Source organism: Lissotriton vulgaris, chromosome 12 (assembly GCF_964263255.1).
Source record: "Lissotriton vulgaris chromosome 12, aLisVul1.2, whole genome shotgun sequence".
In the NCBI taxonomy this organism is placed as follows: domain Eukaryota; kingdom Metazoa; phylum Chordata; class Amphibia; order Caudata; family Salamandridae; genus Lissotriton; species Lissotriton vulgaris.
This window is the reverse complement of record NC_141700.1, coordinates 136,697,351-136,719,600: the sequence shown is the minus strand read 5'-3', so window position 1 is coordinate 136,719,600 and position 22,250 is coordinate 136,697,351. Positions and strand designations below refer to the sequence as shown.

The 22,250-nt window shown below is 44.6% G+C and overlaps 1 protein-coding gene across 2 annotated transcripts in view; it reads right to left on the bottom strand.

Moving 5' to 3' along the window:
• Positions 1-15,416: 15,416 nt before the first annotated feature.
• IL6R (interleukin 6 receptor) overlaps positions 15,417-22,250 on the bottom strand; it is a 106,132-nt gene continuing 99,298 nt past the window's right edge. For both annotated transcript variants that reach the window (XM_086947591.1, XM_086947592.1), the window contains one exon: positions 15,417-17,808. In XM_086947591.1, coding sequence (XP_086803717.1) covers positions 17,571-17,808 — 238 coding nt within the window. In that variant the 3' untranslated portion in view covers positions 15,417-17,570. The remainder of the gene's footprint in view (positions 17,809-22,250) is intronic.

Genomic DNA, 22,250 nt, shown 5'->3' with positions numbered 1-22,250 from the left:
TTCTCACAAAGGTTTGTGGAGGCACAGCTTATCTTAAAGATGCAGACTAAGCAGCACAGTATAGGTAGAGAATTGGGGTTCCATCCACAAATGATTGTACATGGATGAGATTTAGTGGCAGTGGTGGTGCATTAGAGAGGAGGGAGGAAAAGGTTAGCTGAGAAACAGTTGTTTTAGCCCTGTTTCTGAAGGATGGCAGCAAGAAGAGGGTGTGTGGTGGGGTAAAGTTGCACACTGTGGTGACCAGGATTCCCGGATTTGTGGGGATAGTCAAGGGTTTTCACTAGCTGCCCCGGCAGATTTAGCAAATTTTGGCTCCTGTCCTGGTTTTTAGAGGGGGGTCAACCAAAAACAGTGAGAGGCACCTTTTAGGTGTCCTGAAGCCACGCTAGTTAGCAGCTGTTAAAAGGACGGAATTTAATTAAAAGGTGTGATGCTGGTTTTGGAAATTACATTCAATTTATTTTCTCAGTGCCTCTTCTGTGTTCCTGTGTTGATGAGAGCCGTTATTCTGTGCCGCTCCGTTGATGTAAAATTTTAGTCCTTCGTTTTTTGCAAAATGTCCCAGTTGTTTTGGTTCTCAAGATCTGGTCACCCTATTGCAAACGTGGGGCATACAAACCAGGTACAAGTGCTTCAATGAAGAATGTTTGAGCTGCGTAGAAGCAACCTACTCCTGGAATTTCCCCTTTCCAGTCTAAACAGTGAGAAGCTGCCTCCCGCGGGCTTGTACTACTGTATATCAAGGCCAAGAATATTGACTTCCATGAATACCCTTTAGAGTATTGAGGGACAAAGTACCGAAAGGTAAGTGCATATGGTTAAGTATAGAATTATTCTATCTATCTATCTATCTGTCTATCACCAAGGTACATTAATATAGAGGTATGCATAGAAAATCTATACTTACCTTTCGATATTCTGAGTTTGATATTTTGTCCTCGATAGTCCCATGGATCGATGTTCTGGGTTCGAAATTCAGGGTGCTCAAGTCTCATAATCATTCCTTGTATGGGACAAGCCCACCATCTGCAGTCTGAGTTCTTGACCCCAGGTAATGTAATGTGATTGGCTTTCACCAGGCAAATGTCTGTCAAAGAGCTATGGGGCGGGGCATCCATGTGGACCACTCCACAAGCATTTTTGAGCCGCTGAAGCTTGCTCCTCCACCAATGCGCAATGGAGGCACAATGCTACGAATAATCTCATTGGTCAGCTCGTAACTTCATAGGCTGCCCCTTCCTTCTCTCTTTAGGTCTCGTAGAGAGACCTATTGCAGTCAAACCAGAAAGCTGAGGATTTGTAGAAGTGCACGTGCTCGTGAGCGCGCTACGATCCCCCTGCCTTGCTCTTCAAAGGCTCCCCTTATCATTTGCTCCTGCCTCCCCGCCCACTGCTTCACACTTCACGGCCATCTGTTGCTTCCCCAGTGTGGTGCCGCTAGCAGCTTCACTTCAAAGGCATCTGCTCCCCGCCCCCTGCTTCATACTTTTCCCGGCCACCAGTCCGTGTCTCACTTTTCCCCCTCCCTCCCTCCCCCTCCCCACAGCAATGCCAAGAGCTTGTTCTGGGCTTGTTTACTTTTCAACCTGCACTTATGTTTCTGCAGTCCCTCGCCTACACCTACACTCGCTGTTGGCTTTATTCCCAACCCCCTGCCCTTCCTTCTCCTGCTTATACTGTAATCACTTGTTATTTAGGTTTCTTGATAGTGTGGCTGACGATTTTTCAAGCCAAAACTGCTTTATTTCAGCTGTCCCCAGTCCAAAATTGCCTCCGCTTTTAAATAAATCAATGGAGAAAATACAGTTCCCGTTTTTTTTTATCCCATTTTCATGTTCTAAAACGTTGCTTGTTTTATTTCCTACTAATGTGTGCGCTGCGCGCATAACTTTTTTTATACACGGACGTCATGCTTCATGTTATAGTACGCCAGCACCCACTTTCATGTTTATTTTTTTTATCACCATGGCGCCTGCTTATCGCACGCCATGCCCATAACATTTATATAGACAGGTGCCGCGCTTTGTTTCATTGTGGCTCCGGATTTTATGTTTAACATCTTGATAGCTGTAACTCTTGCAAATCCGTAAGCAATCCAAGAGTGTGTGCATGTTTCCCATCTGTGTCCCTCCTGTGCTTCTCTCCCCCTTCCTGATCCGTGTTGCTATCTCTTGTCCGTCTGCTTTTACATCTCTATGTACAAGTTCAGCCTGCCCGGGTGTGTGAAGCTGCAGGTTGTGCACCACTACATTGTGTCAATATTGTGCACCATGTTGTAGTGCACATTGATGTAAGCTTGTGCAGTGATCCGGTTTTGAGCACATCACTCCTGTAAGTACGTGTGATGGAAACCATTGCCCGACCATCTTGTGTGAGACGCTTTCAGGAGAAGGGCCATGTGCTTAAGTTGGTCACTGACCCCATCTGCAAACATACGTCAAGCAATCTGCATCTGTGAATGTAAAGTTTGGAATCTCGCAGAAGCAGCCGCAAAAGGAGGAATTGACGGGTGTGAGGGATTGGGAGATAATCACTGCCTGGGTTAGCATCTTACGGACTCTATCTAAAGCGAGGGCAGTGACAGGAAGTGGGCCGTCTTTTCATCTTTCTGTGGTTAGTCTATTAAAGGGCTACTGCTGCTTTCATACACAGTCACACTGTTTTTCATCATGGAGACCGTTCTTTTTAAACCTGTAAAACAGGATGCATACCTCTTAGAACCCTTTTAAAGAACACTATTTCGCAGCGCGATCAAACACTCTTATCATGGCGCAGTAGCACTCCACTTCCACTCTCAAAACACTGCTGTCCCTCCAGTCACTAACAGTGTGTTTACCTGGTGCCTCTGTACAGCGCCCCGAAGTCTTTCATCAGGTTTGCGCTATACGGGTACCACATGTATAGAGCCAAGTTATATTCAGTGCCCGGGTAATCCTCCTGCTAATTCTGTTCACTCCCTCCCCAAGTTTCGTGAAGTGCAGATAATAAATAGGATTACTGTCACAGAGTTAATGGGGTCACAGGTTAACACCTGATCTTGCACTAAAAAAAAAAGTTACCATGGGAATTGGCAATTCCGAATCCCCCCAGTAGTTTCACGCAGAGATTTCAGCTGCTTTTCAGAACTATCAGCTGCTTTTGGGAACTAACATCTCTGGGTGAAACAAACCTGATCCGGGGTTGCCCAGCACGTCTCCTAATTGTCGTTCGGTCTGTAGCTTCTGTTACTGCCTCATCAAAATTAAAAGGGACCTGGTAATGTGTTTTAATAGCACCTTACATATGTAGTATTTTGGTTTGATCATTTTCAGTTTTGTGATGTCCTGGCAGGGTAATCCAATTTCTATTTAAATGTATTTTGTTTGGTGAGAAAGGAGCCTCGCTCTATAGATTTAACCCCTGAGCATGATGTAAGCGTGCAGCTTATTTTTATAGCGCCTAATACCAACAAGTTTTTAAGCTTTTTGCACCTTCACAGATCGTGTGGCTGATGTGCACCTCCAACTGTGAATGCACTTTACACATACCATAAGTGTAAGGTTTATCTGTTGATGCGCTTGCAATTGAAACACATCTTCTTTCAGCTGCACACGTACAATTCAGTCAGGCCTTCTAATACTTTTTTTAATGTTATCTGTGAAAATGTTTTCTTTTCGGATGTTTCTATCAATTAACCTTTCTTTCACACTTTCAACCCCAGTCTGATTTCACACACTGCCCACCCTCCAGCTCCACCCTCCAACTCCACCCTCCACCCTCCAACTCCAACTCCACCCTCCAACTCCACCCTCCACCCTCCAACTCCACCCTCCAACTCCAACTCCACCCTCCAACTCCAACTCCACCCTCCAACTCCAACTCCACCCTCCAACTCCACCCTCCAACTCCAACTCCACCCTCCAACTCCAACTCTTCCCTCCAACTCCACCGTCCAACTCCACCCTCCAACTCCACCCTCCAACTCCACCCTCCAACTCCAACTCCACACTCCAACTCCACCCTCCAACTCCACCCTCCAACTCCACCCTCCAACTCCACCCTCCAACTCCACCCTCCAACTCCAACTGCACCCTCCAACTCCAACTCCACCCTCCAACTCCAACTCCACCCTCCAACTCCACCCTCCACCCTCCAAATCCACCCTCCAACTCCACCCTCCAACTCCAACTCCACCGTCCAACTCCACGCTCCAAATCCACCCTCCAACTCCACCCTCCAACTCCACCCTCCAACTCCACCCTCCAACTCCACCCTCCACCCTCCAAATCCACCCTCCAACTTCACCCTCCAACTCCAACTCCACCCTCCAACTCCACGCTCCAGCTCCACCCTCCAACTCCACCCTCCAACTCCACCCTCCAACTACAACTCCACCCTCCAACTCCACCCTCCAACTCCACCCAGCAACTCCACCCTCCAGCTCCACCCTCCAGCTCTACCCTCCACCCTCCAACTCCACCCTCCAACCCCAACTCCACCCTCCAAGTGTAATTTACAAGACCAATAGCTCAAACTTTCCTAATGCGAGACCTGTTGCATGCAAATGCTCGTTTCATATGTAATCGTGCTCTTGAATCTACCCACATGCTAGGAGAGTCAGAGCACAGGAAAAACAATATATATTTATGTAGTCTTCGTTACTTGTACTCCGAGGGATCTCTTACATTATAAATATCGTCCCACCAATTCCCGGCATTGAGCAAAATCAAACAATATTTGCTCCTTTTAATAGATAAGAGCTTGTGTGTCTGACGCCCAATAGGGGTCAGGGCAGGGGGGACATTATTCCCCAGGTCCCCTGCTTCCAATGGCCCTGCCTAGATTTCTAATTGTAAGCAAACCTAGCTTCATTATTAATTAAGGAGCGTACATATATCCTTCCCACTAGAAGGCGCCAGATGCCATGTTTTCTCTCTGTTAATACTTTGAAATGGGTAGTTATTGCACCTGCCCAATACGGATCATCATTGAGTAGCCTGCCCATTATTGTTGTCCTCGGCCTCACAGCAACCTCTGACAAGCCTACCTGTGACACACATTTATGTCTGAGGGGAGGATGGTGCAAGCGATAAACGGATTAAACGGCTGGAAACCAGTTTCCTGTCCAGCCAGAAGGTGGCGTTCGTGCCATATGCTGAGAATGGGAGAGAGCCCGCAGACAAATAGTAACAGTCATCATAAATATAACTTTATCCTCTCTTTCCACCTCGCATTCTTTACCCCACAGTTCACAAACGTTTAAAAAAAGACTCCTGATATATTTTAAGAACCTGACTGAGCCTAAACACCAAGGCTCACAACAGAAGGCTTTTCATAGTTGTAGGAAGGGAATTTCCCTCCTTTGCTCAGAGAGGTTTCCACTGCCCTGAAAATTCTTCAACTTCCTGGATTTATGAAAAGCAGCGGCTACTTACATAAACACGAGAGATTATTATACACGTCCCGGGCCGCTGAAATTAAGATATTCAGGGGCATATTATCAAGCCTGTGCGCTAAAATTATCGCCGCTTTATCGGCCGAAAACGGCCGATAAAGCGGCGATAATGGGCTTGATAATATGCTCTATTGATTTCCAATCGAAGCACATGTTAGATGTGAAGACATCTAACATGTGCTTCGATGGGAATGCCATAGAGCATATTATCAAGCCCATTATCGCCGCTTTATCGGCCGAAAACGGCCGATAAAGCGGCGATAATTTTAGCGCACAGGCTTGATAATATGCCCCTCAGTTTTCTGCGCTCTCCCTCCGTAATCACGGATCCGCCACATTTTCCACATCATTCCTCTATATTGAGATTTGCAGGGTTCAAGTACGAACAAAGGGCCATATTATCAAGAAAGGGCGATACATTATCAACGCTTTTATCGGCAGGAGACTGCGGCTAAAGCGGCGATAATGGGCTTCATAATATGCCCTTGTGAATTCCCATAGAAGCCCAGGTTCTGGGGTTAACGTGGGCTTCTATGGGAATTCACAAGGGCATATTATCAAGCCCATTATCGCCACTTTAGCAGCAGTTTACTGCTGATAAAAGCGGCGATAATGTATCGCCCTTTCTTGATAATATGGCATTCTGTTCTTAAAGCGGCTGTCAATTCAAGAGGTCATTGAGAGATTAGAAGAAACTGAAACTTTCTGCATCTCTTTTTAAATTCTGTTTTGAATGGAAAAATGCCTCATAGTGAGACAATCACATGACCTATATAAAATGTAGGCCACTGCTCCGCAGCCCTGTTTGTTATTGAACGAGGTCTGATAGTGTGAACGCAGAGGACACTGGAAACCGTTTTAAAAGAGAGCTGGGAAGTTCTGCCAAAAGGAGTTCCCAATAAACTTATGCAAGAAACAAATGAATTAATTGTTGGAGAATACCATTTTGGATAGGCTATGCTGAATGCTCGAAAGTAAATCCCAAATCATGCCTTCGTGCTGATATTCGTCACTTTTGTTGACACTGCACTGCTGCAAAATCTTGATAAATCTGTCCCATAGCTTTCACGAGCATGCTGCCTCTTTCATATGTGATATGATACATTTACCAGTGTGCCAACTTCTGATAAGGGAGCTGAAGTGGCAGGCTGCTAGCCCCCCCTACTATTTAGCTAGCTGCTCATCCTCTTGGGGGGCAGAGGCAACAGGGTGAGAGGAAAAGGTACCCTCTACCCACCACTGAAGACCAAGCCCTCAGGGGGGGCTCCTCTACTAGGGCAGAGGAGCATCACCCCACTGCTTTCTCATAGTGCAAGAAGTTCTTTCCACGTATGACCTGTAAAGCGCTCCGTTACTCGAAAGAGTCTTGTTCGCGCTATATAAAACCTTCAAAATAAATAAATATAAATAAACTTCCCATTATTACCATTTTCTATTTAGTTGCGGGCGGGCGGGGCGGGGTTGCTCTGCTAGAAGGGGAGGAGTGGTGTGCCCATTCCTGAGGATGCAATGACTGTTTGGTCAACCCTCTGGGGACGCCCAAACCAGTCATGTACAATCTGCCCTTTCTCCATGCAGGCTGCAATGAAGCCTACATGGAGAAAATGGCCTCCCCGTAAGCCCCTGGCCTGGTGGCGTCTCCACCAATCACAACGCTGTCATTGCAGCATTGTGATTGGCTTAGGGGAGGGGAGGGAGGCTGTCGGCCGGCCCCCTCTTTCTGCCGGAGGCAGACGAGCAGGAGCAGGCGCCGTGAAAATGTGGGACCCGGCCGGCAGACAGGTAATTGTTTTCTTTATTATTAGACTAACCCCCTCGCAAAACCACTGCCCCCCCCCCCCCACCTGCGAAAAATGCTGCCCACGACTGCAGGCCCTGCCACGTGCCTTGCCTTTGGTGGTCGGTTCTTATAAAGTGCTAAATCCAAATTCCTGGTGGAGACAGAAAAGATGGCAAGGCCTTGCTCTTAGCATCTCACCCATGTGTGAAACCTGATCACGGCATGTAATGGAATACTAGTACCTCCCTCTCTCATTCCTAATCCAGGCCCCCACAGTGGGTCTTCTATAATCCTGGTGGGACCCTCCCAGCCCCACCTCCCACTTTTTCCCACTGCACTACAGTGCTTAATTTGTGCCGGTGGTTGCAGGTGGTGGGCACCAGCACTTGCTGGCAGAAAATGGTAAAAGGAGAAGAAACAGATAGGACAAAAGTGGCAAGTGGAGGGAGAAGGAATAGAAAATAACCTGCAAGAGATAAATAAACAGGAAGTGTAGGGTGGTGGAAGAGACGGCCATGAAGCGGAATCAAGACTAGCCCTGCCTCCCAACAAAAGCAGTACGTGGCAGCACTTCCCTTCTAAGAACAACTACCCTTAGTTTATAGATTTTTTTATTTTTATTTTACAATTTAAGTGCTGACTGTACAATTCTTTAATGGAACATTTTCTTTATACTAACGATGCAGGCACAACAGTTACAAGTTTTTAAATCTTTGACTTCTGACTCCATTGGTTTTTTTGTTTTTTGTTTTTTTAGACCGATGGGGGATTTTTTGTGTTTCACAACATATTTTCATTTCCTTCTTGTGCTTCCGTTTTTCCTTTCCTCTCTCCTGAGACCCAATCTGCCCAGACAAGAAGATTTCATATGTGTACTGCCTCACCCGCGCCCTCACTTCCAATTCAAGAACCTATTAAATAAATAACCACTTGAATGTAGTGCATTGAACTATAAAATGCAACAAACACACACACATCTGGTTCCTGACATCAACAATGGATCTTATAAGGTCTCTCAGGTCTGTAAAAAGAATGCCATTGAGTCAATTATCATTAATGGCCCTCTTAATTACTAGTAATCTTTATTACCCCGATTCGGAATTCTCCTTGTCCCCGTCCTAAATTGTGAGGTGGCTCCGCCTCCGAAAGAGGCTTTCCACCCAGGGCCGGACTGGCCATAGCGGGCACCGGGCAATCCCCCGGTGCGCCAAACGGGTGGGGGACGGTTTTGTTACAGGGCCGTTTTTGCAGCATAGCTGCAAATGGTGGGGGGGGGGAGCACTTTGCTAGGGCCGGCTCTGTTTCCACCCTGGGGATCTGAGATCCCTACAGCTTTATGCTGTCTTCTATTTTTAAATAGAAGAATGAAGGCTCCCACACCCTTCCTCCTGTAATATACCAAGTCCATTACCTTTGTGTGTTTCAGAACCTCCACTGACAGGTGAAGATACTGTTCTGTAAAAAGTATTGCTGGACTGCTGAGAAGTACTGATACTGCAGCTTAGAGCTAAAAAGAAACCTTACTCTACATTCTCACTGCTGAGTCCTAAAACATTGACATGTGGGCGCGTCAGTCTCATTCCTGTGCAGACGGTCTGTAGTGGCAGAGGTACAACAAGTGTCGGCTGACTACTGTTGATAGATTTGTGGTGGACTCCATAGAGGGTTCTGTGCATTCTGGTGAGCAGCAGCAGCTAATAGCTCAGCATATACCACTTAGGGGATGGCCAAACTAATGGTTCATATTAATCACAATAAGGTACTGGTGTGGTGCTGTATTCCGCAAGGATCCGCAGAGCAGAAGACAGGCCAGGTCTCTTTGATGGCAGGTACGATAGTTGCGCCCTGCTTCGTTGAACGCCAGTTGCTGCGTGAGACTCATTTCTCATGTGACGCCTGCACCGAAGGGGCTGACGCTAAAGTGAGGGAGAGGTTGAATTAGTAGGACTGTTGTTATCCTTTGGTAGTGTGATCGAACAAGAGTAATTTTTTATGACTGACCTCCCGTTATAAGGTCTTCACAACCAACATGTCATTAAAGTGAGTAGATGTGAAATTGAGAATAGTAAATCTATACCTCGCTATGGATGTTTCCCATGAGGATGTATTGATAGTCGATGGATGTGCTGGATGATACTTTTCCATCCCTCCACTAAACTTCTCAATCTAAATAACAGGCTAAGATATCCACCCTCAAATTACTTTCATATTTCCCTATACAAATTCACCATTAATCCTTTATAGGATCAGGACTAGCATGCTACTCGCCGAAAAAGCGCTTCAACACCTCATCAGGGGTAGCAAGCGCTATCTAACTGAAAACAATTCCCTCTTCTATCCCTCAACTATCCTTCTCAATTCAAATAACTGACTAGCAGATTCACCCTTCAAATTTCTTTCATATTTCACTATACTAATTCACCACTATTCCTTTATGGGTTCCTAAGTAGCGTGCTATTCGCCAAAAAATACACTTCAACTCCTCATCAGGGGTATCAAGCGCTATATAAATGCAAACCTTTTCCGTCTTCTATCCCTGCAATATCCTTCTGAATCCAAATAACTGACTAACATAACCACCAGTCAAATTACATTTTAATATCTCCCTATAAAATTACATTTTAATATCTCCCTATACTAATTCACCACTAATCTTTTATGGGTTCCGGAGTAGCGTGCTACTCGCCGTAAAAAACTTTGACCTCATCGGGGGTAATATGCGCTATATAAATGCAAGTACAATACAATACAACTACTGATCTCGAAAATGTGACTTTCTAACACCTGGGCGCTTTCACTTATTTGAGATGGGCAGAGTTCTAGCTTGTATGTTATGTCGATTGTTGATGGACTCAGTGTGGTGCTCCCTCTCCACTTCGCACCCCTACCAACCCTAAGACCGACTACACTCCACCTCGCCTCCTGAGTCATCAGCCCTGTGTGGGACATCTGCTTCCTATGCAGATTTTCATGAACGAAATCCTCTTTCCAAAAGAGGAACTGGCCGGAGCAGTTGCTTCAGAATGGTCTGTGGTTTCCTGTGGTGGGCTGATAGACAGACAAAGGATGGGTACAGCAGAAGGCCCGAGTTTTTTGTGACACCACATGTTGACTCTGAGAAACGTTTGCACGTGCTACAAGCCACCAACACTTCTGTCCTCCTCCGAAAGATTGCGAAAGAGAAGTCTCTAAACACGGTGTGATTTTTACCACAGACATAATCCCACCCCTTCTCGCCTAGACCAACGGGCCAGTCCCTAAAATTATTTAAAAATAAAAATAATAAAAAGCTGAATGCTGTAAACTTTGATAAACCTAAAGTTTGCTGCCACCGGTTAAGGTTGCCAAATAATTGTTGGTTTAGTTCCCCAAATAAGGGGCACTTCTTTTTTATAAGGATAAAAGCTGGCCACAGGATTCGAACTTGTGAGGAGCAACGGTCAATCAGATTTTTGCAATAAGTTCATTCATCTGAAGATCTATCTTTGGTAGTTTGAGGTTGAGTCAAGCATGTGTTAGGCAAGTCTATACAATAAAGGCCTCATTTTGGAGAGTACCCACTTTCATGGAACACAGGCGTGTTTAATTCTTAAAAGAATGTGTGCCAGGGCTTGAGGTATTTCTCAGGATTGTACGTCAAGCAGCACCAACCACAGTTCCTGCCACTGCTGCCAAATGCTGGTGCCACCTTTACCTTTCTAGCCGCCGCCACACTCATACAATGGTTACATTTTGGACTATTCCAGGTCAACTCAAGATGTATGGAAGGCCTGATTTTTCTAGTTTTATCATATTTGTAAAGTAAATTTTTTATATACCCCTATGCTGATTTGTCCCGTTAAAAAAGGGGGCAGACAGCGCCACCATGTGGTAGACTTCACTTTGGTAAAAAAAAACTGCTGGTGTTTTAAAATAAGTACCTGCGCCGAGAACAGGCAAGCTAAGCACCGGCACAAATTAAGCACCGTAGCAAAGCATTCTTAGCCTTGTAGGCCAGGTGTTTCCCATCATATTAAACTGAACTTTTGGCCTACATAATTGATCTGGATTTTATTTTCACCTGGGAAATCCTTCCTTGACTCTGCCAACAGAAAAGCACACTCTTCCAGACTGTAATCACTCCGCGCACTACCACCAAGCTGCCCTGACTGCCCAAACCCTCCCAAGACCGACACTCCAACTTTAACAGCCTTTTTGTTGAAAAAGTCTAAGGATGTCATTTAGCAGGTGAACCAACATAGATTGTTGGTTCGCCAATTCCTCCAAACGTGTGCTTCCCACCCTCCATTTAGAGGTGGTGGAACCGCAGGGTTTCTAATGGCAGCAGCTCAGCTGGCGTTGGCATCAGAAACCCTTGACCGGATTACTCATGCAGCACTGGGCCAAAGGTCTAAACTATGGTCGACCTGCCCTATTAAGAGCAGACCGGCATCAGGAGAGTTCACTATAGGAGACCACCATGCAAGCCATGGCCCATCCCAGGCTGGCAAAATGGCCGCACAATGCAGGACGCAATCTCCTTGTGCATCAGAACTATTGACTTTTTTTGTTTTTCAAGAACAAACTCATCCTTTGGGAGTTCATTCTTGAAAAACAAAAATGCTTGCTAAGTTGGCTCCAGCAAACATGGTGCCCGCTCAGCAGTCTTCAGAGCAACCGCCACAACCAGTGGTTGGTCTAAAAGGGCGAAAGGCAAGCACCATTGCACCTTATATTGTTCCTGCCAGCACTGCCAATCACACTATGAACACAACTACTAACCATCACACCCTTACATTTGTGACAACCCATACTATTCCAGGCCCCCAAAGCTACAAGTATGGCTTGTTGGCAAGTATTAATCATTGTTAATGTACATTGAATTAATAAACAGTTGTTGTTGTGCTCTTATCTAAATTAGGCGGACAGTGCCACCATGTGGCAGACTGGGTAAGAGTGGTCTGTTTAACTCAGACACTCTGTTCATCACCACCCCCTTTTCTAAATCATTTTTGGCCACTATAGGTGTGGCAGGGTATACTCAGACATGAGTCCCTTTCTCACTGCTCCATCAGGATTCAAGCAAGCCGGGCCGAAGAAGGCTGAAATGCCAGAAACCGGTCCCCGGTAGCTTGTCTCCTTTCTGGTGAAGAATTGGCTTGGTAGTTTAGTCTGCCCTGTTCCCATGATGCACTGGGCCAGGGACAGACTGATTTGCATATAGCCAGGTTCTGAGCTGGGATGGGGCAGTGAGATAAATAACGGTGATGGATCAAGCCCTGATCTTTGGACTGGGTAAGAGTGGTCTGTTTAACTCAGACACTCTGTTCATCACCACCCCCTTTTCTAAATCATTTTTGGCCACTATAGGTGTGGCAGGGTATACTCAGACATGAGTCCCTTTCCCACTGCTCCATCAGGATTCAAGCAAGCCGGGCCGAAGAAGGCTGAAATGCCAGAAACCGGTCCCCGGTAGCTTGTCTCCTTTCTGGTGAAGAATTGGCTTGGTAGTTTAGTCTGCCCTGTTCCCATGATGCACTGGGCCAGGGACAGACTGATTTGCATATAGCCAGGTTCTGAGCTGGGATGGGGCAGTGAGATAAATAAAGGTGATGGATCAAGCCCTGATCTTTGGACTGGGTAAGAGTGGTCTGTTTAACTCAGACACTCTGTTCATCACCACCCCCTTTTCTAAATCACCATGTGGCAGACTGTCATAAGCGCCAGTGTTGACAATTAAGTGCAGGTGCCGAGCACCCGAAACCACTGGCTCAAATTAAGCACTGGTGTCCACTGACCTGGTGGCAGTCTGCCCCTTTGATGTGGGCCTACGACATCAACCATTCTCACGTGAGCAAACCTGTCTCCCTAAACTTTCACTCAAGCCAACAGCCAACCAGCCACTAGCATCAAGTTCCGCTTTAACAGCATTGACACAACCTGCACGGAAGAGCTCATTGAGACCCAGAGGCTTTTACAAGCTCCAGGTCATGCCATCTCTACCGCATGAAAAAAGGAATTTGTTACCTTCCCCTAGTTCACTCCACCTTGCTCAGAGATCAATTTGACGTTCACAGTTACCACAGCTTTCAAACAGGCATTCCTCATCCACCTTCACCAAAACAGTGTCACTTGAGCCAACCAGGCTCCGTAACTATGCCTGATTCCATTGGCTCTCAAAACCTCTTGAAGGAACTTTAGTGGCTCAAGTCCACAGGTCAGAGAAGGTCACTTTTTTTTTTTTACAAATTTGACTTTTTGAGTCCCCTAATCCCTCACATCTCTCAATTCATATCCTCTTCCACATGTTGTCCCACTTATACACCAAACCTACCCTCACACTTCTGCATAAATGCCACCAGTTTACAGCAAGTGAAGTGTCCACTTAGTTTCTTCGAGGAAAGGAGCAGAGGTCTGAACATCCTGGAAGAGTGGGCGGACTGCGGTGTTCGCAAAGTGAACGGCTCTAAACCAAGATAGTTCTGCGTGGTCCAAACTACTTAACCTATATCTCATGACCTTCTTCAATCATTCTGGCTCCCTCACCCCTTTGCCAGAAACCTAGATGGTCACCTCTACAGGGCCTTCAGCCTAAATACTCGAGTGAGCCAAGAGAACAAACTACCAGTTAAGAAGGGTGCAACAAATCTCTCATGCATCTTGGCCGCAACTGCGCCATTTTAGGCACCATAACAAATGCTAAGTGAGGTTATGCCGTGTCCTGCAGACCATTTTTCCCAAACACCATACAGGCACAGTCTACATAATACAATATATAGATGCACATCTGGCTGTGTGACTAAGGAAAGGAGACTGGGTCACCCTGCCCTTTGCAACCCATAGTGGCTGCTGGCAAGGAAGGCACCCCCATTTCCAGATAATGTGTCTTACTAATAAATGCAGCTTAGGCACCGCTCACTGTGATCTCAAGATAAAAGATGGTGCCTCATCCGAGCCAGCGTCACTGGCCTAGCTCTTCCTCCTCCTACTATTACCCTTCAGCCGCAGGGGCAACTACTTTGTAGTGCAATACCCCAAACTATGTGACAGTGTACCGGTGCATAGCCGTGGAGTAGCGCCCATCCGGCTTTCAGCGAGAGACTCAAGATCTTTCTCTTTTACCTGAAATCAATTCTCAACCTACAGTTCCCGCCCCAAAGCTCCCTACTGACTCTTTAAACTCGATTTGACCAAACTTTCTGCTGATCCTCATCTGTTGTATGTTATCTCCTAATAAGCATCGCTTTCCCAGTAGGGTTTTAAGGCGCTAGGAAAAAGTCAAACAATTTGTGTACAGTTTTAGAGAAAATCATTCAAGATGACAAGAGGGATAGGTTCAAAGCTCTCTCTGAAAGGATGTCATATTGGTCTTGCTCCTCAATTCATTGATTTCTTCAGTTAGGCTTTTGATATTGTTTCTTATAAAGCAAGTGCTCCCACTCACCTGAGGAAAGCTTTCGCCAGGTCTTTATATGCTGCAGTGTCCTACAGGACCAGTGTTCCTCTCACCTGCAGCAAGCACTCTTCTGATCTGAATATGAAACAGGGGTTCTCTCTCACCTGAAAAAAGCTTTTGTCAGATCTGCATATCCAATAGTTCCCTTAAAGAAGAGCGTCCCCTCTCACCAGAGCAACGTTTCTTCAGATCTATGTATGATATGGGACTCTACAAGACAGATTTTCCCCCTAACCTGAAGCATGTTGTCTCAGGACCAGTATAAGATATAGATAATTGTAAGAAAAGTTTTCCATCTCACATTCAGAACACTTTAGGCACACTTTAAACAAATGTGTTCATTAGATCAATTGACGAATATTGGGAATTTCCACAAAACCAGACAAGAGCAATATTTAGGGATGACTGAATTCCTATGACTCAAGCTCCTGCATTCTTGACTAATCCATGTGTCTTCACCCAATTGCAGCTGTGGCCCGTGCAGGTAAAATCTGTGGGGCTGGGTTGGGGGGAGGGGGGTTCGACATACAACCATAAGGGAAAATTAAATAAATAAATAATTTTCCCTCCTCACCGTCTGTCAAAATCACCACCAACCTGGCCCTCCAGCTCTTACCTGCACAGGCCACGACTGCCCAATTGTAAGGTTTTATGTACAGACGTGTTACATTGTACAGCACATCTGTTCTAGGGGCTTCATTACTCAATCAGTGCAAATACAAGTGTCATACCACAGCATTTTCAGTCAGATGAGAAATACCAACTTGTGTCATCACCGTGAATACATTTATTGACATATTTACAGTTTCAAAATATGAACAATATTTACAATGAGTGATACATGTAAGAGAAGTGACGGAGTGAGCGGTTCAAACACCGGAAGTGGATAGCAGCAGAGTTTGAACAAATGGTCAGTAGAGTAAAGGAGGACGAGAAAGTTAATTTTTTTAAACATGCCGTATAGATTAAGAGCGCTTTATCCCTCACTGGAGAAACCTTTTCCTACATCACTGCAAGGATCTGGAACTCCCTACCTCTGCATCTCAGGCATTCTCCATCTCTGCCTCAATTCAGGAAGGACCTCCAGACCTGGCTCTTTGAGTGAACAGCAGATCCCCCCTCTCAGCACATTGAGACCCTTACGGGTGAGTAGTTGAACTTTACAAGAACACTAATTGATTGATTGACTGGAGCCACAACCCAACTTGCCAAAATTGAAACACAATCAAGAGAAAAAGAATAATAAGGTCAAAGGAAGAAAGAAACATGTGAGGTGCAATTGGAAGAAGACAAAGCATGGATAAAGATGCACTGAGAAAGCGCTTTGCATTAGGAAAAGGAAGGAAAGAAGACAAAGAAAGAGGGAAACATGAAGGACAAGGACCATGGATAAGAGAAAAGATCAGGGAAGGGACTAACCTTCAATATGGGTGGCAGAGGGTGGGAGATGAGCCAGCAGCAGAAGGGAAGCAAGGAGAAGAGGTGCAAACTACAGGAAAGGAGAATTAACTTTACAACTTGACTTCTCGATTACTTTACTGGGAGATAATCCTGGGTGGAAAAGAAGTAATCTCACAACTTCAATGACGATCTGGCATCAATCCTTCGTTAAACCCTTCCACTTATGAAACACTGAAAACACAAATCGTGTGGTAGGCAGTTTGTGAGTAGGGATAAAGTTAATGTTTGTATCTCCTTGAGACCTGTCCTCTGTAATTCCTACATAAATGAAGTGAGATGTGATGGAAGGCATCTCGTTGCAAAACTGAAGTGACATTTTGCTCACCTCAAAGTATGTTATGAAATTAGCAAATTCTCTATCAAAGAATTGTTTGTTTCTTGCTGTCATCAATATGAATCTGGGAGGTCATGGAGTGACGTCAAAGATGTTGGGCTTGGTGAGATGCCTCTGTAATAATACTTGTGGTTGAGAGTGGTGGATAATTAAAAAGATGCAAAAATCGTCTGCTAGTTAGGGGCACACGGTTAGACCAGGCTCCGAAAACCAATTCCTACATCAGCAACGATCTTAGAATTTCAAGTCAAATAATGATAGGAACTGTTGAAAAGAGGGAATTTCTGTAGTATCAATTTCCATTTAGCAAGGAGGAACATTCCAAACCCTCAAGACAAAATCAGAATTGCCTGAAACTGCTCACAGTCATGGAGAGAGATTCTTTCTCCTAATGTATAAGTCCAGATATTTACACCGAAGCCGGCATTCTCTCCATTTGGAAGTGCTGCCTGGTTTTCACAGGTAAGGTAAATGGGCCCATAGGGAATTAAGCGATTTTCCAAAGATCACAAAACATCCATCATCTGTACCACAAGACCACACCTACACATAATCTAGGTGTGCATGAAGAGGCTATACAGAATGTACATTAGCCTGTTTCTAAAATACTTCATAACCCGGAAGTACTGACACGATTGTTCCTTATCCAGCGACATCCAAGGACATCAACGAGATGAAAACACAATGTCAACAATTTCCATTGACTCGTTAGGCTTATAGCTGGCCAATCAGTCCATCATGGCATCACTGTATAAACCTTATGAAAAGTGACTTGTTTTTCTTGTTGATATTTCTCTAGTGGCAGAGCTTGCTTAGTTATTTGATGACCAGTCTTAACAAAGGAGACTGTAAACAAGGGTTCCAAATTGTCCAAGATGCTTATGGATGAGAATCGTGCAGTGGGGGTTTCTCGTCGGAGCCTCACAACAACTGCGTATAATCTTAACCTCAAATCCTAACTGGGAGGATCTGTACGCTAAAGCTCCCTTAATCCAAAGAATGCCAAAGGTCTTTGTCTTGCAAGAAATACTCATCAATGGATACAATCAATTTGCACAACATTGTCTCTGAGAGCTGAACACATGTCTGCCACGAAACTCCCAGCTTCACAATGATGCCACTGCTACCTGGAGAAAAAGAAGTAGTTCAGATTTGTGACATCATAACTACCCGGCGAGATAGAGTCTCCACTGGCATCTGCAGGGCCATCACTGACGGGAGACGATGGAGGAGACACCAGCGGGATGCTGTTTGGCGAAGGCTGAAGATCTTCTGGGGTCATCTTACTCAGTGGACAGAAGGGGAAAACAGAGTGGAGCTTTCCTCCTTTTGGGGAATCCTTCAGCCATTTTTTCTTGTACCTACAACAAAAAAGAAATTCTCATTAATTGAGAAATAGACTAGAATTAACATTCTTTGGTGCTTACCCCCAAACCACAATTGCCTTATTTTTCAAAAGAAAAGTCAAAAAAGTGTACACAGATAATTTTTTAGGACTCCCACATGAATGAGAGTGTGCAGAATTCCCCTAAAACCAAACAGATTAGTATGGAGGACTCTAAAAAAATAAAAACACTTTTCGTAATACAAAATGCCTCCAAACTTCTGCAAGATCCGTCCAACCAAGTGCTCCTTCCCATAGGGATTTCCTCTTCAAAGCAATCCTCCAAGAAGTGTGCTGCAGAAGCCTCTGTGTGATGGTCATATACAGTGACTACTCAACCTAGGGCATTCCATAAAGCATTGTCCCATCCTCATGAATTTCCTCCTAATTGCAAGATTTGCCATCTTACAAAACAAGTGAACTGTACAAGATTATAGAGAAATTGCTTTAGCATAATGTGCTAAAGGATTTCAATATTTAAAAACAAATCTAATTTTCTAGTCCCCACACTTCCTTAACCCCAGCCAATTTACTGTGGGCCAGTCTCAAGCTTGTACACTCTACTGCGGTCAGTGGTAAAGAAGCTGAGACAAAAAGCGCTAAGATCCACAGGTCACTAAATGTGATGTAGAAAGCATTGGCTAAATGTTCAGCTAGGCGACAAACCTGTTTCCCCAAGTCATTCTTCATACTCATCACACATGATTCTGAATAGATGTAATCTACATCGCTTGAGGTTTTGCCTTAAGACCAAGCATTAGAGGGGTCTACAAACTCAACGTGTTTTTTAAAAAAAGTTGGCACATGTACTTACTCACCTAGTAACATTAAAGTACATTTTTTCAGGACTGTTTAGATACAATTGTCCCTTATGCAGATATTTCATGCTTCACGCAGACAAATATGCCACTGTAGTTGGGCTTTACGCATCTTCTATAGAAGCAATGTTTCAGGTGATCTACATTACAAAACTCCCCGGAGACTGGAAATCTGCCACTTAAGATAAGTCCTTTAACATCCCGACATAATTCCTTTAGATTAGAAAACAATGTAAGAGGCTTTCTAGTGGCTCAAACATCTAGGGATGGAAAAGCAGAGCAATTTCCAATCTTTTCCCTGATCTGCTATTAGAGTGTAAAGCAAGAATGTCAGGTTGAGGAGCATTTTGCAGCCAGTATTGGACTGGTGGTTTATAGTCTCAGACAGAGTCAACAAGGCATAGCGATTGTGTAGTACTGCTTACTGGCTCTTTTGCCATCCAGACTTCCAGAAACAAGAAAGTAATTTGCTCGTATCCACATGGTGATGAGTGAGGTGACTGGAGTGGACTTGCTGGCCGAGGCCCGGCGCTGCCTGCTGAATGTATGGGGCCCCACGGACTACAACAGTGCGCAAACCCAATGGATCACCTTGGGTAATATGGTGGCAAAACGTGACATTGCCCAGAAGTGGGTCGCGGCGTCACCTCCCTCGGTGACATTGTGGAAGACCAACATGGATTGGTGTATGTTTCGTGAGAAAACAGTATATGTGGCCCGGGGTAAACCCAAGAAGTGGCATAAGATCTGGGGGGCCTGGAATGAATATATGGGTGATATCTGTCTCCCGCCTGACACTGCCCCCTTGGATTAACGATTATCTCCGTAGCCTATGGCGTCAACCCAAGTGTTACTAATAGACACATCCTGCACTCTTTCCCTCCCATGGTCATCCATTTGGCACTGTTCATATGTGTATTTTTTTTTTCAGGATTATCGGCCTAGTCTTCCCCTGGCCTGGGTATTGTCGCATACATGTCCTTCTGCCTTGCCTTCTAGCACTAGTTTGGTGCTCTTTTTCTTGTGTTCAATTTCGTTTTTCTTAATTCTTATAACATTAAAAATAAACCTTGTACGATTTTACACTATGTTTTTAGTGCACCAGCCGTTCTAATGATATTATGCTGCCTAGCCTCCGGGATGTATGGCTAAATAGCAGTGTACTTTGATTTAAAAATAAAGGTTTTCCAAAAAAAAAAAAAAAAAAAGAAAGTAATTTGCTGTATCCTCTTCCTCATGAACAATCTTATGGTAGATACATCAATCAACCCGGGGGAACTTGGACAAACGTTTAGCAGACTTGACCAAATATTTTTATGAGTTTTGTCTAAGTCGGCACATTTCAATCACGGTGGAGCACCGTACCAGAAACGCACAACACACTAGTGGATGGACACTTCAGTATTAGTTTGGAATATAGTAAGTGGGTCTGTATTATAGAATGCGGTGCACTCTCCTTGATAGCGCTGAGCGCACCTTTTAAAAAGTGCACTCGGCGCTAACAAGGAGAGTGCACCGTTTTATGTTGAATGCAGTGTCCCTAGGGCATTCAAGTGAAATATGGAGTGGCTTTGAAGCAGCTGCACCTTGTTTCATGGAGCAGCCTGCAACCCGTCTGCACTTTTAAGAGGAGAGAGAGATCCCCTTGAAGTCGGGTGCAGTCAGTGACTTGACCCGCCTGCAAGGGGATGTCTCCGGGGGGGGGGGTTCCATAGGAGCGCCTTTCCCCCACTAAAGCTTTGCTATCCTCTGAGGCGGTGTCTAAAATACTCCGCAGGCGCAGAGGCAAACGAATTCCCTCATTCGAATGGAGCCACACCACCATGCAAATGAGGTAACACTTTCTAGTGAAAGCGCTGACGCTATATGTGTGCCAGCAGTATCTGTATTACAGAAACGGCCGCATAAGCAACTGCAGCCTTTTTTGTAATGTGAAAGTGCCCCGGGGAAACACATGCCCGTTGCGCCCACGGTGTCTTCTCCGGTCAGTCTTGCAAATAATGTACAATGTCTAGAGTCCTTTTTCTCATGATCCACACACAACTACCACACGTTTCAGCTGCAGACCAGATCCTACTGTGAAATCTACAGATGTTTGCCTAAACGACTCACCTCAAAACCTACACAAGGCTTCCTCTCCAGTTGTGCCAGGACCTACAGCTGTCTGACTCTAATCAGATGGTGTCAGTCATCATAATAGCTCCATTTGAGGAACATCAACCAGGGTTTGCGGTTCTCCTGGAACTCTTTGCATATTCGAATTCTTCTCTACAATTTCCAGAATTGTTCATAAACCAACAAGAACAATTTCAGCGCTTTCTGTTGTCGGGAACTCTAGATTTCATGGCCTCTAAAAGTTTTCTGAGTCTAGATTTCACCAGGACTTTAGTCAGTTAGACTGTGTCTCTTTCATCAAACATGCTTGAGCTCTAGGTATCCCCGGAGTGATAATACCAGTTCCGGTTTGTGGTGTCGTTAGTGAGTATATTGCGATTCTAATCCATTTTGACGATTGGAACACAAATAATGTATTTCGTAATACATCTAAGCTCCTCAGGCAAAGCGCACAGCTGGGTTAATATCCATCATTCGGCTGTTTCATTAAAACACAATAGTATCAGTGGTAACTGCTGGGGGAACATCTGAGGAGTAATCAAATAATTTAACCTCTAGGACCAAAGTATTTTTCCCTAAGTGATGTTAATCCAGCATTACAATTTTTTTTCTAACAGGTATGATAATTGTATGGTTAACGTATACGTGAAATGAGTACAAGCAGTCTGAGAACATCATTTTTCGGAAAACCTCGTCCTCTTGCATTGCGTCCCAACACACATTAGACCGAGGGGTACAGCCGACCAAGCAGCAATCTAGGGATGGCCAGTGAACATTAAGATCCTTATTCATCAATAGGGCCTATAGCCTTTAAATTAGAGGTTCTTAACATTCTGACTTCTGAGGACCCTCACTGAATCTGTACTGAGAGTTGAGGACCCCTGCCTAAGTAATTCCAACAATATGAACCTCAAAACAATACGCAAATAGGGAGACACGCATAGATCGAATAAATATAAAATTATGAAATACTTTATTTAATTCATGAACAAAAAATATAAATCATTCGAGTTTAAAATTAAATGTGAAGGTTGGAGTTTTGTAGAATGTGCTTTTATTTCTAAAAGCTAATGCATTAGGCTAAACTCTAGCATAGCACTTTGTCTTTTTTGCTTCTAATGCATGCTCTCTTTTATGTCCATGCATACCAGTACTTTAATTGAGGCCACCAGTTGTCAACACTAGATTCTGTATAATGTACTTGTGCTGCTCCCACAAATGAAACTAAGGATACCAACTTCACTAATAGCCACCAATTTCAATTCCATTTAGAGAGTGTTTTCAAAATGTAAGTTTAAAATTTAGTTTTTTATGTATATATACTTTATGAAACTTCTAATGGTATTTAATTTTGTTAATAATCGTGGATGAGACGGCATACAGTCCTTAAGGGATCCGCAGACACCAGGGCAAGAATTAGACCTAGGCATGAAATTCAGCTCCCCTCGCATAGTTTGCTGACTTTTTCCCACTCTGTGTAGAATGC